Source organism: Bos mutus, chromosome 5, assembly GCF_027580195.1.
Source record: "Bos mutus isolate GX-2022 chromosome 5, NWIPB_WYAK_1.1, whole genome shotgun sequence".
NCBI classification, from domain to species: Eukaryota; Metazoa; Chordata; class Mammalia; order Artiodactyla; family Bovidae; genus Bos; species Bos mutus.
Window position 1 is genome coordinate 9,103,905 of NC_091621.1, and position 18,298 is coordinate 9,122,202.

The 18,298-nt window shown below is 37.1% G+C and overlaps 1 protein-coding gene across 1 annotated transcript in view; it reads right to left on the reverse strand.

Annotated features, from left to right (window-relative positions):
• UTP20 (UTP20 small subunit processome component) overlaps nt 1-18,298 on the reverse strand; it is an 86,141-nt gene that overhangs the window by 38,399 nt on the left and 29,444 nt on the right. The window contains 7 exon segments of the mRNA XM_005898589.3: nt 1,227-1,306; nt 1,903-2,046; nt 6,647-6,855; nt 8,714-8,880; nt 11,971-12,096; nt 12,879-12,964; nt 14,957-15,047. Of these exon segments, the coding sequence (XP_005898651.2) occupies nt 1,227-1,306; nt 1,903-2,046; nt 6,647-6,855; nt 8,714-8,880; nt 11,971-12,096; nt 12,879-12,964; nt 14,957-15,047 (903 nt within the window).

Consider the following 18,298-nt stretch of genomic DNA (forward strand, 5'->3'; position numbering starts at 1 on the left):
TCAAATAGTTTGGCTTTACCAGTTCATTATCACCGGAAAAAGAGCTCAAGCATTTGAACATGTTTAGTCCTGACAAACTCAAAGAAAAGTCCTAAGAGGTTATGTTCATACAAGTTTGTCCAGTAGATACTGGGGACAGTGTGGGCAGGCACCAAACAAGACAGTTTACATATTATCATCTCTACTGTCAACGAGAGGGAAACTGTAGAAGAGAATGAAATGGCATCCAGTGATGTGGCTCTATCCTTGATGAGGACCTAATTCACATAAAAACGGAATCACTATTGTAAAGTCTTTTTTGGTGAAAGTTCTTCATACCTTATTTGTGTAACAATGATACAACTATAAAACGTTTTTCAAGTATGCCTATGAAGTGCGGCTTATAAACGTCCAATAAAAAAACAAGATATGAAATTGCTTTATCCAACTGGGAATTAAAAGAGCCCTTCTGACAGTAAAGACAAAATAGGCTTTCCTGAGGAAGACAATGTCAAGGTGTTCAGTTTGTTTTTGAAGACTATTTAATGACATGGGGTTCATGACAAAATATACATGAAAAATCAAAATCAAAAGATAGCTATATGGTATGACCCCAATTTTGTAAACTGATGCCAAGGTTTTAACTTCACTGAATCAATGACAAAACACATTTTCCTTTATTCTATCTTTTATTCTTCAAACTGGATAGGACAAACTTAAGTCTGCTGCCATCACCCTTCAGTAAACACATTTAATTTTTGTAACATAGCATCTCTGAACCATCAGTCAATGAAGGTTCTGTTAATGGCTCATAATGTCCATAAAGGGATACTGATTTGTGACCATGAGTGCTGCGTGCAAATTTAGATGGCGTTTTATAAAGAATAGAAGAAAATGACCTAGAAAATCCAGGAAACCTATGAAATTTTTTAAGTGGGAACTGAGAAAAAGACTAGAATGCCAATTACAAATCAGCTTTTACTGATTTTCTGTTTCATTTTATACTTATACATAGATACACTTGTAAAAGCATTTTTCCTGGATCATACTACACCTATGATTTGGCAAACTGCACTTTTCTTTAAACTATGGATTTTGAGATTCAATGACTTTATTCTCTTTAACTGCACTAAACATAGTTCACTATGTGTAAAGAGCATAAATGACACTATTAGTTCCCTTTATTAGTTTTGACTAGATTAGTCTAAAACACTGACGTTTTTAAAGGTACAAAAAAAAAATTTTACCTTGCATTTCTGCACCAGATACTAATTAGTTTCAGTAGAGGAGTAGGAGAATACTGACTTTCAGATCCAAGCCTGCTGATCTAGATACAAAATAAAAACAATACAAGATAAGAACATATACAGACTTGAAGGAAAAAATCAAACAACTGAAAAGCAGAATAAGAAAAGAAGCCACACGAGGACATAAGAGCCAAGAGATAGAGATTAATATTTAAAGGATAAACTGAACAGTGAGCAACTGTGCCTAAGATCAAGTCTCTGCTACAGTCTTAGCTATAACTACACCAGTTATCATCACCAAGTGGGGACAACCAGAGAAATCAAACAAGGAAACATGCAACAACAATCCCGGTGTATTTTTTCTCACGCTTGTCAAAATCCAGAGGCATATCATGTGAGGTGCTACAAAAGTTACATGGCATTTGCTTAAGAGACACAGTCATATTCAAATTAGCCTTAAGTATAAATGCTACTATACCACAGAAACTAGCTCTTGAGCTTTTGGTGGTAGTGGAAGCAAAGAAAAGTGTTCTAAACTTCCAGAAACAAAGAAAGGCTTGACATGACAGAAAAGACCAGGATAAGCATTCGTGCCTGGGTGTAGACTGTGCGAGTGAAGTAGTAATAAAGGAAAAAGCAGACGATATCTGGGCAGAATGTGGGAATCAAGGTTTACCTGGGGCCAAACTACACCATGAAATACTGCATCAATTTCTTCTGTTCTGAATGGATAGGACTCCCAATCCAAAAAGATATCAGTTACCATTTTGATTCCAAGACGTCTTAAATTTTTCAGTGGGTTAATAAACCTTAGCTGTATCTGTAAAATAAAGATCTTCTATTATAAGAAAATATTGTCTTTAGCTTTGATTCCTCAGGGAGGCACTTCTGCTCAGACAGCTAAGAATCAAGCTGGAAATCCTGCTAAGTCTGTTGACTCTGGTTCTGAATCACATGGAAACATCAGTAAGTCATATTGCTTTTCTCACTGAACAAGAAGGGAATACAGACTTCAAAAAAAAAAAAAAAAAGCGGTGAGATGTGTTCTATTATCAATGTCCAGCAAAATCACACTAAGTGTTCTCAAGGCAAAACAAAATCTCAGTGGGAACATCGGTTTTGTGTTCCACATTGTTTCACTTTTTTATTTAAGCAATTGTCTCGAGTAAAATTCTGATTTCTTTTCACAAATATAACACTCTGCCATTATAATGCTTCAGATTAGGAAAAATAAAATCTAAATGTTCATTTCAAATGAAAGCCACTTTTCTATTTTTTAAATTTGTATTTTTATTTTTTTTTTTTTTTTTTAAAGACTATGAGTTTTTGGTTATTCTTGTTAAAATTAGTCCACAGGACTCAAGAATTTATAGTTTCTTCAAACAGTGAAATACTTTGTGCAGTAAAGGAGAATGAAGTGACTGAATTAAGGCCTGCAAAGATCTCAAAATACACAGCTCAAAGGAAAATACAATTTGGAGAAAAATAAGATTTGTCTGTCTAGAGGCATAGAAGCTAGAGTCAGTAGATGTTTAAATTAACAGCAAATTTCTTTTATTAACAGGTATTGCTACTTCCACTGGCATCTCCTTTCCTACAAGTTGTAAAATATAAATAATGCAGCCAATTTTTTAGGCTCAGAGTAGAAAAATACACTCAACCTATACTAATGAGTCCAATGGTATGCTAGCCATAGTCCTGACCTCAACTTATAATCTTCCTAAACATTTATTAAACTACAACAGAGATGAAAAATACCTAAGATATTTGACTTAGGACAAGAATTACTATAAATTAGAGAAAGGTTAAACTTTAGGGAGAATTTCCACTGGATCTTAAAAGATGAAGAGATTTAGGTCAGGCAGAGAGAAGAAAAGGCCTCAGAGAGATTTCTCCCAAGTACAGAATGTTGTAAAACCAAACAAATGGGAGAAGATTCAAAACCTAATTGTTTTTCCACTTGATTAACATATTGTGAGCTCTGGATATATAAGTGGCAACTTATTTTCTACACTTGACTTTAATTAGTGACGTTTAAAGCACACTAAAATGTATGAAGTCAGCACAAGTGCTGTAACACAATGAACATCAAGTCTTGTGGCAATGATAACATGGAGCAAACTCTCAAGTTACTTGTCATAAGAATCTGATAATCTGATGAATGGAGGTATCTGAATATGAAACTGAACATTTTAAATTCAAGAGAGTATGAAGATGCCATTGATTTGCTATGTAAATCTAAGGAATCACGATGGCTGACATACCCATCAAGTTTCTGCCATTCACTTTTAACTAACTATTACACAAGTTACAAAGAGAGGAAATGCCAGACAAGCACAAGACAGTGACACTTTTACAAGTCATTCTGTTCTGCCTCAGTTCCACTGACAGTATTTCCATTATTCTCTGGATCACATCTGGCGAAAGATAAAAACTATTACTGATATTTGAAGAAGCATGGTATCACGATCCCCTGGAGCAGTAAGAAACCAACCTTGGCAAACATGACACCAAATCAGAGGCCCCACTTTCCCCCACCTCCATCAGCCCCGCAAGGCCCCCATCAAGTAGAATCTGCATGTTCTATTCTCTTTTGTAACTACAGGGCCAACTGCCCAGTCTTCTCAGTAATTGTTGAGAAATTAAACTGGAGAAAAATCCTAAGAATGAGCAATTGCAGACTTTAATTCCTAGAGGAATACTCCATATGACGGAGTTTATGGACATTTACAAGTTACTTCCTTGCTTAAATATACCAATACAAAAAAACACAAAAAACTAAAACCAAATCAAAACAACCTTCAAGACACCATTTCAGTGTCAGTCAATGCCCTGAAGGATCTGAAAGCTACAAAAAAGTCAATGTTTGACTTCACTCAAATACACAAGGGCAGAATTTTAACTCACTTGAGCATATTACTGTGTGATAATTCATTACAGGAACTCAAGGAATTCCCTGGATTTGTTCAAGAATTAACAAGAAAGAAGAAAAGAAGGCTCTTGTCAGGAAGGCTAGCACCTCACTGTCTAATGAACTGTGAAACTGTATAAATGAGCCTTTGAATTACTGATTGTTGACTCAGGAGTAAGGCTGCATTACTGAGTAACATCTTCTAAGTTAACCAGAAAGTCAAAGGACTTTCATGATTTAACATGTCCACATATAGGCAGTCACTGTCACTCACTATAAGACAAAAACTAAAATTCTGTTTCTTCTTGGGATATGTCAATACTGTTCTGCCCCAGGACTTTGTGCTACTAGTCATTTTCTCTGCCTGAAATGTTCTTCCAGTGGCTGGGTAGGTATAAGCTCAAATATCAGCTCTTGAGAGGTGACCCTGAACACCCTACTAAAAGCAGCACACATCTACCTCTAGTTATTTTAAATTCTTTACATCTTCATGTCTTTCCCTAACACGTTAATGCTTTCCTTTCCTTTTGTGAATGTATGGCACATATTTCTTAATGTCCTTGTCTAATTCTATCACCTGTATCATTTCTGGGTCTGATTCTATCCATTGTTCCAAAAGGTTTTGAGCTTTATTCTGGGATGCAGTTGATTCACTCAGAAAAGTTTGGTCTTTTTAGGCTCTGTTAGATGGAGCCACAGTAGCTTTTATGCCTGGGCTAATCTGGCTCCACTACAGAGACAATCCCCTTCCTAGGACACTCCTTGATGCCACATCTCATGAGGTTTCTGCTCTGGCTGTCGGGAACATGAGCTGCTTCCAGCCCTGTGTTAGCTGCAGGGCTGCTCTGCCTGCTCTCTTCAGGTGGTTTTACTGTTTCTAGACATGATAAAATAACAGGGACCAGATTTAGCCTCCCCTCTCAAGACACTGAAGAATATATGAAACAATGATTTTTTGGACACTGGACAGCAGGCAACAGAGGACATCCCTGAGAGAGGAGAAACAGTTGAGATGAGTCCTACACATTCCCTGACTTCCTGCCTGCAGACTTTGACCTTGGTATGGGAAGGAGAATGAGGGGACAATGGTGCAGCTCAGGGAGGCCAAGGTGGCTAGAAGTCACGAACAGAGGACTGGAGAGAAAACAGGGACACAGAGAATGACTTACAGATGTCTGCAGAGTCACCTCCTGAGTTTATTTTCCTCTTAGAACTTACCAACTGATGTTCTTCTATCATTTGGCTATTTATCTATAACCTCCCCAAGATACTGAGTCCTTACTATTTCATTTTCCATCTACAACAATGTCTGGCAGATAGCAGGTGTGAAGTAAGTATTTACTGAATAATTAAACAGACAGGAACTTTTGTTTGATCCTTCGCCCCAGTGCTTAGTACAGTATCTGACACACAGTAGGGGCTCAATGAATAAGGCAGCATAAAATTCTGGCTGTATCTAAGAGGCAGTTCACCAGGCACATCAATAAAACAAATGAGTTTTAGCCAAATTAAAACTGCCTATTTGTCATTAACAACAACAGCAGAATGTGAGTTAAGAATCAACAGCAGAAACCTGAATGTGGATTTTCACTTCAGGTCCTATCTCCTTCAAGAAGCCTTCAGTCCATAAAAACATTTTAAGTTCCCCTAAACTCCACAGAGTAAACTTATGTTCACACACCTATTTCAACAGAACATAAATATATCATCTTCAAAATCATTCAGAAAACATTTCCTAAGCACCATCTCATGAAGCCTCCTGGCAGTTAGCTAGTTGGCTTGTCATGCCCAATCTTGCTACTTACCTTCACTTAAAACACTGCATTTAGAGTAGGTAAGCATTTATTTTTACAAGAGCTCTGGGCAACTCTATCTCAACAAGGACAATGCCAACAGTGTTGTCTTCATTCTCCAAATACTCTGAATAAATGAGAGTTAGAAGACGTGTTTCATACTTTCAGGCTTCTGAAATTAAAAATCTAAGAAACATCAGTTTAACTATACCAGACTTTGGTCTCTGAGACATAGACAGAACTAAATGCCTCCCTACCGTTTCACCTCCTTTTAAAATAGACACTTGATACAATCTGCATTTTCTAGCTATTCGTATTTATAACAGTGAAGATTCCCATTAATAGGAAAGGTCATTTTAAAGAGACACCTTACATAAGAAAGATTTAACTTAGAATGATGTTAGCTATGGGCTCCAACCAATTTTCCAAGTAAAACACCGACCTGTATTAGCCCAAGAAGAAAGTGATAAAAGTCGCTCAGTCATGTTCGACTCTTTGTGACCCTGTGGACTGTAGCCTGCCAGGCTCCTCTGTCCGTGGAATTCTCCAGGCAAGAACACTGGAGTGGGTAGCCGTTCCCTTCTCCAGGGGCTCTTCCCGACCCAGGAATCGAGCCAGGATCTCCTGGATTGCAGACAGATTCTTTACCAGCTGACCTACCAGGGAAGTCCTATTTGCCCAAGAAGAAAGCTAAGTTTGAAGTGAATCTCGCTCACCTTTTCTCGTTGGTCAAGGATGTGTGATACAGTTGCAGTCATGCAGAGCAGTAGCTGCAGAATCTTTGGTAAATATGTGCTGATCAGGTGACTAATGTTCTTCAAGACTATCTCAAGGCTATTTAATATGCCGTGCTGACGACCCAAAGGAAGAACTTTAGACAAATCTAAATCTTCTACTGCTTGAATGACAGCGGTATGGCATTCTCCTGGTGAAACACAGAGGAGCAGAGATAGCATGTGAAGTGAAATATTAGCTCGTTCCTATTTACAATTATAGCTTCCTTTCAATTTCTCCCAATAATACAGCACTTTCTATTGTTATAATTTACAGATGATAATATATTTTCCTTATTTTTCTCCTTTTGATTCTTACCAAACATTAAATGACCTAGATATAGTAGGTTTTACTATTATCACTTTATAGATGAGGAAACTGAGGAATAAGAGAGAGTAAGAAACCTGTGAAAGAACTAAGTCTCTAAGCCCAATTCTTCCCCTATTTATACAATTCCGCAAAACCTGAGGAATTCCATTTTATTAATATTCTATCTATCAACTTTCCACATGTTTCCCTCTGAGCTTTCACGGACTATGCTAATTTTAGCAATTTCAAAGAAAATACCTTGCTATGTGATAAACTCTTTTAAAGCTGAGAATCAAATGTTTTATTTCTCTTGCAGTCGCTTGCGAATAAATAAAACAATAGTCCTTTATAAATGGGTGCCAAACTGATTTCATAATTTACTTAAAAGACTTGAATTGTTATTGTTTGAGCTTTACTTCAGACCAACTGGTATGAGATCATGAGCTTGCTGATTCATATACCTAAGTGGTTTATCCATAAGGGTATCATTTATAGCTACCCTCTTACAACAGAGGCCACTGCACTGAACAAAAACTTTTGTATTCGTTAACAGCCAACTTTCTTCACAGGGCAATATTATACTGAATGAAAACTTTTTAAAAAGCTATACCTATCATTAAAAAAAACAAAAAGCAACACATGACCCTACAAATAAATCTATGTTTGCCTAAAGCAAAGCAATTATAAAACTGGAACACAGGTATTGTAGTCAGGAAGATCTGGATTTGAATCCCAGCTTCATCTGGGTTCAAATCCCAGGGCAAAGTACTTACCTCTCTAAGCCTGTTTCCTACCTGTAAAATGGCAACAAATAAATACTGAACCCTACTGTGGCTGTTTTAAGGGTCAACTGAGTTGTAGGTAAAGGAGCCTGTCATTAATTCTGGCACGAAGCAGATGAACCTCACATACTGGAGAACATATGACAGAACATCACACTGTATACAGTTACTAATCCACTTTGTTTAGACTGTGAGGTTAAGAGCAGAGGTTATAAATGCTCAGTTTTCTATTTTCAACAGTGTCCAGGGCACAGGAGGTATCTGACAAATTACTATTTAGTAGGTGAATGACTCAGTGAAACAATACATGCCAGGACAATTAAGATTTATTTTGCAGCACACTTTAAGTTTCTAAGGAAAAACCTATTCATCGTATATGGAGAAGTACCACTTTTCAAGGGCTTCCCTGGTGGCTTGGGTTGGTAAAGAATATGCTTGCAATGTGGGAGACCTGGGTTTGATCCCTGGGTTGGGAAGATCCTCTGGAGAAGGAAATGGCAACCCACTCCAGTATCTGTGCTTGGAGAATTCCCAGGGAGAGAGGAGTCTGGCAGGCTACAGTCGGTGGGGTCACAAAGAGTCGGACACGACTGAGCGACTAAGCGCTTGGCACATGCTCTACAACTTGGCGCCACTTTTCAAATGGCCAAAATGTACAAGAGAAGCAGAAAACACACATTTTCTAATCAGGGGCTTATTAGCACAAGGCCGATGATAATCCCAAGATCATTTGTGAGGTCTACCTAATTCAATCAAAATTTATATGAATTGCATGTCAGCAAAAAGACCACCACTGAGACTGGGAGGAGCAACCAACCCCCTGAGAAAGACGCCCAAGAGTGTGGGGGAACAGCCTGAGACAGCAGAGGTCTGAGCAGAGAATATGCATTCACAGCGCGGCAGGCAGTTGATACCTACCGTTCCTGAAGTGCTTCACAGGCTCAAATAGCAGGTCTAAGAATATCTCGATCTCTTCTGGCTGCGTCCCAGCCAGGAACCTCAGGATGATGGACATGCGGGTACCAGAAGCAGATTTCCCCTGAGTTTTACTTCCAGTCTTATTCTTCATTCGACCATACAAAATTCTAAAATGTCCAAAGAAGGTTATTTGTTTGCACATTAACCCTAAAACATTATTTTCTTGCACATTAATCCTAAAACACAGTTGTTTTGTTTTCCTAGAAGGCTGGAATAGCAGCTCAACATATTTAAATGAATGTATTCTAAAACAGGGAAGAATGAAATAAAAATCAAATTTTTAACATGGAGATTTTAAAATAACAACAACAAACAAGGCAAAGGGAAGCAGGAAGAAGAAAATGATAAAGACAATGACTGGAAGCTGGTTCTTTGGAGGAGGGAAAAAAAGAAATAAAACAGGCAGGCCAAAGATAAGTCTCAACAAGGAATAATGAAAACAGGAATATATAGATTAAAACGAAGTAAAATAAGAGAGTACAACTATAAATAAAACAAGGAAGCTGGAAAGATTTCAATTAAATGGGTAATCTTCTGGAAAAAACCGACATCTATAAATAGTCAAAAGGAACCAAACAAAACCTGAAGAGATCAGTAATCATGAGTAAACTTGGAGTCAACACAGTTTTACAGATGAATTGTTGAAACTTTCAAGGAGAAACAATCCCCATGATATAGTTCCACAGCAGGGAGAAAGAAGGAAATAGTCCTTTTTCAGGCATGGATCTAGAGATTATCATACTAAAGTGAAGTTAAGTCAAAGACAAATATGGTATCAATTATATGTGGAATCTAAAAAATAATACAAATGAATCTATATACAAAAACTGACTCACAGGCATAGAAAACAAACTATGATTACCAAAGGGGAAAGAGATGGGGAAAGGGATAAACTAGAACTATGGGATGAACAGATACAAACTATGCATAAAATAGATAAGCAATAAGGATCTACTGTATAGCACAGGGAACAACTATATTCAATATCTCATAATAACCTAAAATGTAAAATAATCTGAAAAATATATACAAATAATAATCACTTTGCTGTACACTTGAAAGTAACACAATATTGTAAATACTTCAATAATAATAAATACATAATGGGGAGGGCAGGGGAAGTCCACAACATTTCTGAAAACAGTACCCAGCGCTGCATTAAAACAGTATTAAAGCTGAATAAGGATTATTCCAAGAATGCAAGAAAGAATCACTAGTAAAATCTATTAATACAGATGAATGGCTTGTAGAAAAAAGTTAATACGATCATTTAAATACATGTCAATAGGCATTCTAATAAAATTCAACATCCATTTAGTAAAAAAACTAAACATAGCAATAAAAGCTACCTTCTTAGCATGATAGAACTACTGACTTAACATTCAAAATTTAGACAATGGTTTTCAAACTTTTTGATATTAGGATCCCTTTTTACTCTTAAAAATTACTTAAGAGCTTTTGTGTATGTGACTTTTATCTATTATTATTTGTTGTAGTACAAGCTAAAACAAGTTAGCATAACTAACATTTTTAATAAAAACTGTATTTTCCAAACCTGCCCCTCTCCAAATTAGAGAGACCAGAGGCCTTGTTGTACATTTTTTTCCTCTCCAAATTTCTTTATTGCCTGGCTTATTAGAAGATAAATGAATCCTCGTATCAGCTTCTACATTCAATCTGTTGCAATATACTGTGGTTGAAAAAAATCCAGCCTTACACAGATACGCAACTGGAGAAGGGGAATATATTTTGTAAACTTTCAGATAATTCTTCTCAGATAATTGCGAATATTCTACTTGGATTCTGCACCAAAGCTCAAGAAGAGGCAGTTTCTTAAAGGCTAGTTGCAAGGTGGAATCTAAAACCATTATCAGTGAATTTTGTAAACTCTGTTACATTAAAATCCATCTGTCTACTTTGCACTTTGAACAGATCTTTACCCATGAATGATTCTGTAATATGCATCAGTTACTTGGAAAATCTGAAAAAAAATTCCATGGAAACTAGTGAGCTGAAGAAGTGTTTTATGCATACCTCTTAATTCATACAGAATAATAAAAAGACAAGTACTCAAGGCTCAAGACTCAATAAGGGCAGTGAGTGAAATCAGCTTTTAATTTTTTTTTTTAAACTCTAGGTCTGTGGCAATGAAGAATGACTAGCACAGTTTGGAGCCACTGTCCTGATTCATGCTAAGCACCTGGAGTTTTACACCTCACTGCTTTTGCCTGGTCAGCACAAATAGCAGCACAATGAGGAAAGGGAATGTCTTTATGAAGAAAGTTTTAACGTCGTGGATGTCCTAAAAGCATCTCTGGGAAAGCCCCCACCAAGAAGGAGCAGACCACACTTTAAGACAAGCACAACTGTTCTAGAAACATTACTGTTAAATACAGTAGCAAGACAAGGATAACTACAACTACCACCACTCCAATTAACTCATGTAGGCTCTGTAGGGAATACACAGATCAAACGACACAACAGTGAAGGGGGTATTTATATCAGAAAAGAGAAGACAAACTTCATCTGACCACTACTGACTAAGAGGCATGGAGTCTGTCTTCTGGTAGAGAAAATGGATAATAAGAGGCCATGTTGGATGATTAAGTACTGTGAAGAAAGACTGTGGTGTGGGCTCTGAGAGGGGTGGTAAATGAAAGAGATGTTAGAGAAGCAGGTCTAGGCTAGGTCATACCATGCCCTTAAAGGAGTAGTAAGCACTCCATTTGTTGTTCTCAGTAAAATGGGACCTCAAAAAGTTTTTAAACAGGGACTAACAAGCTGACTGATGATTATTATTTACAATTATTTTTGACCCAGAAAAATCCAATGAAAACTATAAAAACTATAATAAAGTTTTATACATGGTTAGTTTTTATATCTCATAATTAGTTACCTATCAAACAAATACATTATTTTTACTATTTCTCAATGGTTTAAACCTTAGAGAAATACTGGATTTAATTTTAATAACACAATTAAAAAAACAATGTCAAGATTTTTCCTCATATTAGGGACGAAATATTTAAAATAAGTCTCTATAACAATTTGACTTTCCCCAAAGAACCAATTATAAAAATAAATAAAATTCAAGATGAAATATTCCATTATAATTGCTGAAAGAATCATAATACTATATTCACAACTGTTTTTGTGACCAACCCTTAAAATATCAGTTTTGAAAGAGTATATATTACCTCATCAGAATAGGAAACAGTTCTGCTCGGTGGGCTGCTTTCACCACTGTATTATCTTCAGAAATGCTAAAATGCACTATCTCTTCCTTAAAGTTTCTGTCTTCAAGCAATCTTTGTAGGTTTTCCCTTTACAAATAGAATTTAGCATAAATCATCACTTAATCAAAAATACTTTTTTAAAATATAATAGAGTAATAAATATATACATAAAAGAAACAGGCATTAAGAATATTTTACATTGTGGCTGACATCCATAAAAGAAAGTCTTCACACAAATACCTTCCAAAATGGCAACTTTCAAATTTTAAAACGTAAGAGGGATCATAAGTGAAAGTAAAAGTGGCTCAGTTGTGTCCGACTCTTTGTGACCCCATGGATTATATGGTCCCTGGAATTCTCCAGGCCAGAATACTGGAGTGGGTAGCCTTTCCCTTCTCCAGGGGATCTTCCCACCCAGGGATCAAACCCAGGTCTCCCGCGTTGCACGCGGGTTCTTTACCAGCCGAGCTACAAAGGAAGCCCAAGAGGGATCATAAGGGGTTAGTCAATAATTCAGCCGTTTAAAAAAACATAATATGAAAGCTTTCTTCAGTTCTTGGAGTGTAATTACGATGATTCCTTAAGTAATCATCAAGATTTTAATGCCATTATATAAGCAAGAAGAAATGACATAACCTCAACACATATTTTTCAATTAATACTCCCTCTCCTACCTTATTATCTATGAAGAAGCACTCTTAACAAACAAATATACTTCTAGTTTTTATTGCTTACCTGAAAATAGCATTATGATTACCTTAGAAAAGAGAGTAATTTCCTGGGGCCTTTAAAAAATTATAAGAGGCTCTCTGGTAAAAAGAGTAAAAATAGCCCCCTAAACAGCATTTCTTTAGCTTCAAATAACTTACCTGTAAGGGAGAATATGTGGATGTTTATATGTCAGTATGCAATCCAGTGTTATTTTTTGTACCATCTGATCCTGATGTAGCAACAACTAGGAATGATATTTTATAAAATAAATGAATGAAGTCAGATATACACATGCCATCAGATAGTAATTTACTTTTACTAATTTGCTAAATTAAAATTCTTAGAATCTAAATGTTTAGATGTGGGTTAAAGATGATTCATGACAATGGCTTTACATTGTCCTGGAGGTAACAGAAAATAAATAGAATGTATGTAGAGAACAAAACAAAAACACAACTCTGACAACTGCATCCCACATGGCAGACTCTCAGGTCTGTCTTTTGGCCAAGGCCAATTCCCTACATGACTTTAGGTTTACACCAACTGGATTGGTCCTGTAGTGAGGGAAAGCTCTTATACCATGAAGGTAACCACAGTCAGTAAGATGCCAGGAAAGACCCAGCTCTGAGGCCTCTCTGATCAGTCCAGATTTTTGCTTCCTGTCGACAACTGAGAGTTTTGACTTCTGATTTTATAAACAAGTTACATCTGAATTATACATAAAATAAGGATAAATTCTGCCAAAATAATGTTTCATTTAAAAAACCTCCAAGTGAAAAGAGAAAATCTTATTTCCCCAGATAGCTTAGAATGACATCCCATGCTTAACTCTGCTTCTGACACCAGTTTTTTTTTTCTTCTGCAACCTTTTCTGAATTCAAGGTCATATACTATAACTGCAACGGACTACTACTCCACCTACTTTCATTCAGTCTACCGGATCCTGAAATGCTAGGGCTCCATAAGGCTAACTCGCCTAGCAATGCAAAGTAGCAGCTCTCTTGGTACAAACCCTTACTCCCTTCTAAAACCTAAATCTCATGGGACAACTAACATTTTGCTAAACCCACTGTTAACACAGCCAATCAATGTTTCAGTTCAGTTCAGTCGCTCAGTTGTGTTCGACTCTTTGTGACCCCATGAATCACAGCACGCCAGGCCTCCCTGTCCATAGCCAACTCCCGGAGTTCACTCAGACTCACATTCATCGAGTCAGTGATGTCATCCAGCCATCTCATCCTCTGTCGTCCCCTTCTCCTCCTGCCCCCAATCCCTCCCAGCATCAGAGTCTTTTCCAATGAGTCAACTCTTCACATGAGGTAGCCAAAGTACTGGAGTTTCAGTTTTAGCAGCATTCCTTCCAAAAAAATCCCAGGGCTGATCTCCTTCAGAATGGACTGGTTGGATCTCCTTGCAGTCCAAGGGACTGCAAAACACCACAGTTCAAAAGCATCAATTCTTTGGTGCTCAGCCTTCTTCACAGTCCAACTCTCACATCCATACGTGACCACAGGAAAAACCATAGCCTTAACTAGATGGACCTTTGTTGGCAAAGTAATGTCTCTGCTTTTCAATATGCTATCTAGGTTGGTCATAACTTTCCTTCCAAGGAGTAAGCGTCTTTTAATTTCGGCTGCAGTCACCATCTGCAGTGATTTTGGAACCCCAAAAAATAAAGTCTGACACTGTTTCCACTGTTTCCCCATCTATTTCCCATGAAGTCATGGGATCGGATGCCATGATCTTCGTTTTCTGAATGTTGAGCTTTAAGCCAACTTTTTCACTCTCCACTTTCACTTTCATCAAGAGGCTTTTGAGTTCCTCTTCACTTTCTGCCATAAGGGTGGTGTCATCTGCGTATCTGAGGTTATTGATATTTCTCCCAGCAATCTTGATTCCAGCTTGTGTTTCTTCCAGTCCAGCATTTCTCATGATGTACTCTGCATATAAGTTAAATAAGCAGGGTGACGATATACAGCCTTGACGTACTCCTTTTCCTATCTGGAACCAGTCTGTTGTTTAGTCACCCTCAATTTCTTTAAAATCCACTAAGTCAGTACTGTCTAAAACTGTTTCTCAAGGTATAGACAGTATCTGTTAGTTAAAAAATATATATTTAAAATGTAGAAATCAGCCCTAGTCAACAATTACTGAAAACCTAGAAGTTATTTGGGTAAAGAAAATGGTAGAGAAAAGTTCACAACTAACTACAGTGACAAGAATTAATTTTACTTACCTGAAGATACAGCTCATATAATTTCGATTCCAGATATAAGGCTCGTGGATTTGAAAACTTAGAGAAAACTTGCAAATGAGCAATTAGCTGCCTAAAATACACAAAACAAACAAACAAAAGATACAGAGAGAAAAACAGAAAAAAGAAAAACCAGAAATAAAAACAGACATTATTTTTGTAAGATGATAGTATCTACCAGTTTTCTCTGACAAGTACTCTAAACATCTCAAATACAGTTTCACTGTTAATTACACTAGCAAGTTTTAATTACTTGAATTTAGGAAATCATTCTCCAGAAATTCCAAATCTCAGGCAGGCCCTTCTCTGAAATTCAGGCTCCCAACCTCAGAAAATCATTCAGGATGTGCTTAGAATGGTTTAAACACATATGGTTAAGCAAATATAGAAAGAAAGTAATCAAAACACTAACATATTCCAAAATTGAACACAGATGATTTTTGGAATGATCCTTTTTTTTCTGTCTAGTTTTTATGCAGTAGACAGGAAAGTGGAACATACTACGCTTCCTCACTTTCATATAACATAAAAACTGATGTCAGGCAACAGAGGTCCAAGTTTGGATAACCATGGCTCTTGCTTACCAAGAAACAGAAAGACAGAACAATGTTCTGCGGTTGGAATTTAAATTTGAAGATGGGGTTGCCTTCAAATAAACGGTACCATCAAAACAGAATGAGCAGAGAGCTTCTACTACATTTACATGTTCAACTTCCTAATACTTAAGATTCTGTGAGGCTTTAAAAACACTTGAGAAAACTGTTTTCTCTCTGTGTATAATTTAAAAGAGGTATTAAAACTTAAAAAAAACAAAAACAAAAACCCTGAATGAATAAATTACAATCTTGAGAGATATTATTTGCCTATTTCAAGAACCTAAGCAGGGAGAAGTGAAGAGAGGTGGAAACAAAGCCACATGTGTGGTTCTGCCATTCTGAGCTGCTGACTTTGGGAAAAGTCACAGAATGTCTCAGCGTCTCATTTTTCATCTCAACTAAGAACAAGACTTTCAGCTTTTCTGCAGGACTGAATTAAAGAAAACAAGCTGTGGTACTTCAGTTCTTAAGAGCTTAGGGAACAACACATTTCTTTGCCTAAGAATAGGCAAAAAAAAAAAAAAAGCAAAACTGAAAGTCTTACTAGTTAATATAGAGAAAAACAGTTGGAAATTATGACCTCTTTAGATATTGTAGAAAAACAGGGGTAAGGGAAGCACTATTATTATATTTAGCCTAAATGCCTGTGATGATTAGTCTTATGTGTCAATCTAAATTACCGTCCCAGCTATATAACAAAACACTAATCTAGGTGTTGTGATGAAAATATTCTTGTACATGTGGTTAACATCCACAACCAGTGGACTTTAAATAAAGGAGATGACCCTTAATAATGTGGGTGGGCCTTATCAAGTCAACTGAAAGCTGGAAGAACAAAAACTGATGTTTCCCAGAAAAGGAATTCTGCCATAAGGCTGTCACACTGAACTCCTACCCTATGAATTTCACATTTAAGACTACAGCATCAAATCCTGCCCCGGTTTCCAGCCTGCCCAACAAATTTTCTAGTAAGCTCTGACTGATACAATGTCTCTGTAATTACTTATCACTGAGCCTTTGCAGTTTTACAAAACACAATTTTAAAATCTATGGAAACATACATTCCTTTCCTCAACATTTACTAAGTACTTTTTATGTGCCATGTAGCCTTCAAGAGACAAACAGAAGTTAATTTACAGATTCTCATTAAATACCTACCAGTAAGGGGTATGTTCCACGGGTTAATAAAATTGGACTATGAATATACTGAGATGGCCTCCAGAAGAACGTGTTTATCCATTTACTTATACTTTCAATGATGGTGAATGCTAGCAACATTCTAGGTTTGGCTACAGGGGGCAGGGAAATTAACCAAGACATGGAATTGTCTTTAAAAAGCTTTAAATTTACATGGAAGATTTATTAAAAAAAAAATAATATCCATGGCAAGGAACAGCATCTGACCAGAGGAGCTGTTATCGAAGTTTGAAGGTGGGTAGATAACTAGATAATTTCCAGTTTAAAAGACAGGAAGAGCTTCACTGAAGAGGCAGTGTGAGAACTCGGCCTTGAAGTTATGACTAGAATTTCCCTTGGCAGCAATGAGGCAAGGGCACTGCAAAAAGAATGCTATAGCAAAGGTCCAAGGATAAGAACAAAGGATGTATGAGTGCCTGAGCAGCTTATTCATTCACTCAGCAAACAGGTATGAGGACAAACCTTTGGCCAGCTGTTATGCTGAAGCACACAAAGACAAACGCAGCAATCTCTGTCTTAGGGGAAGTAGTAGGCGACAGAACGCTCAGAGCTGTGGAGAGGCAGAGCAGGGAGGTTGGGCCATGATCTTTCTCGCCCCTGTGCTTTATACACTATTTCCATCAGCCAGCAAGTCCTGTGCCTGGTAAACTTGTTTTTCAGCTCCAAAGGTGATTTCCTCTTTGTAAAAGTCTTCCCTTTGTGGTAGAATTATTATTATCTTTTTTACTGTGCTCCTGTAACTTCTTTAAAAACATTTCTTCTATTAAAATATTTCACCAGGCATTAGACTGCTTCCAGCTCTGCAGAGGCTAAAGACTGTTCATTTCTGTAGCTCTGCAATTAGCAGAAGAACCTCAATACAACTGCTAAATGCTAGGCGAATAGATGAATCATGGGAAAGACTCAACAAGTGGGCATGTGAGATTGAGATGCAAAATGTTACAGTAACACAGCAGCACCAATCTGGTGAATCCCTGGCACTTCAATTCAGACAATCTTTAAGTAAGCTGAAAGCACAGTCCCTTCTTTTTTCTAAGATTTCTAACAATTTAGGTAAATGAATAATCCAGAGAGCCGGAAAGAGAATATAACAGCATGAAAAAGTGAAGAAAGCCAAAAGTCATCAAGACAGAAGTCAAAAGATAAAGTTGAGAGTGCTGACACCCTTATTTATAAAAGAAAAGATGTTCCATTCTGTGTTCCCCTAGCACACAAACATAATGTCCCAGTGCTATGGAAGAGAACAGCAAAGGTCAAGGCCATTTACCTGCTACAGGCCCCAGGGCTCTCATCTATAAAAAGGTGCTACGAACAGATGATTCCAAAGTCCCTCAACTCTAACACACTGCAGCTAAACAAGAAAAAATAAAAAATAAGCAAGCAAAGGAAAAACACTCAGAACACTAGCAGTTTTCTTAGGCTATAAAAGAAAATCCTGGGAAGATGCAGCAGTCTGGTAAATAATTATCTGAGTAATTTCATCTCATTCCTGGCTACTTCACAGGCGGTCATTCGAGGTCTCTTCCTGCCC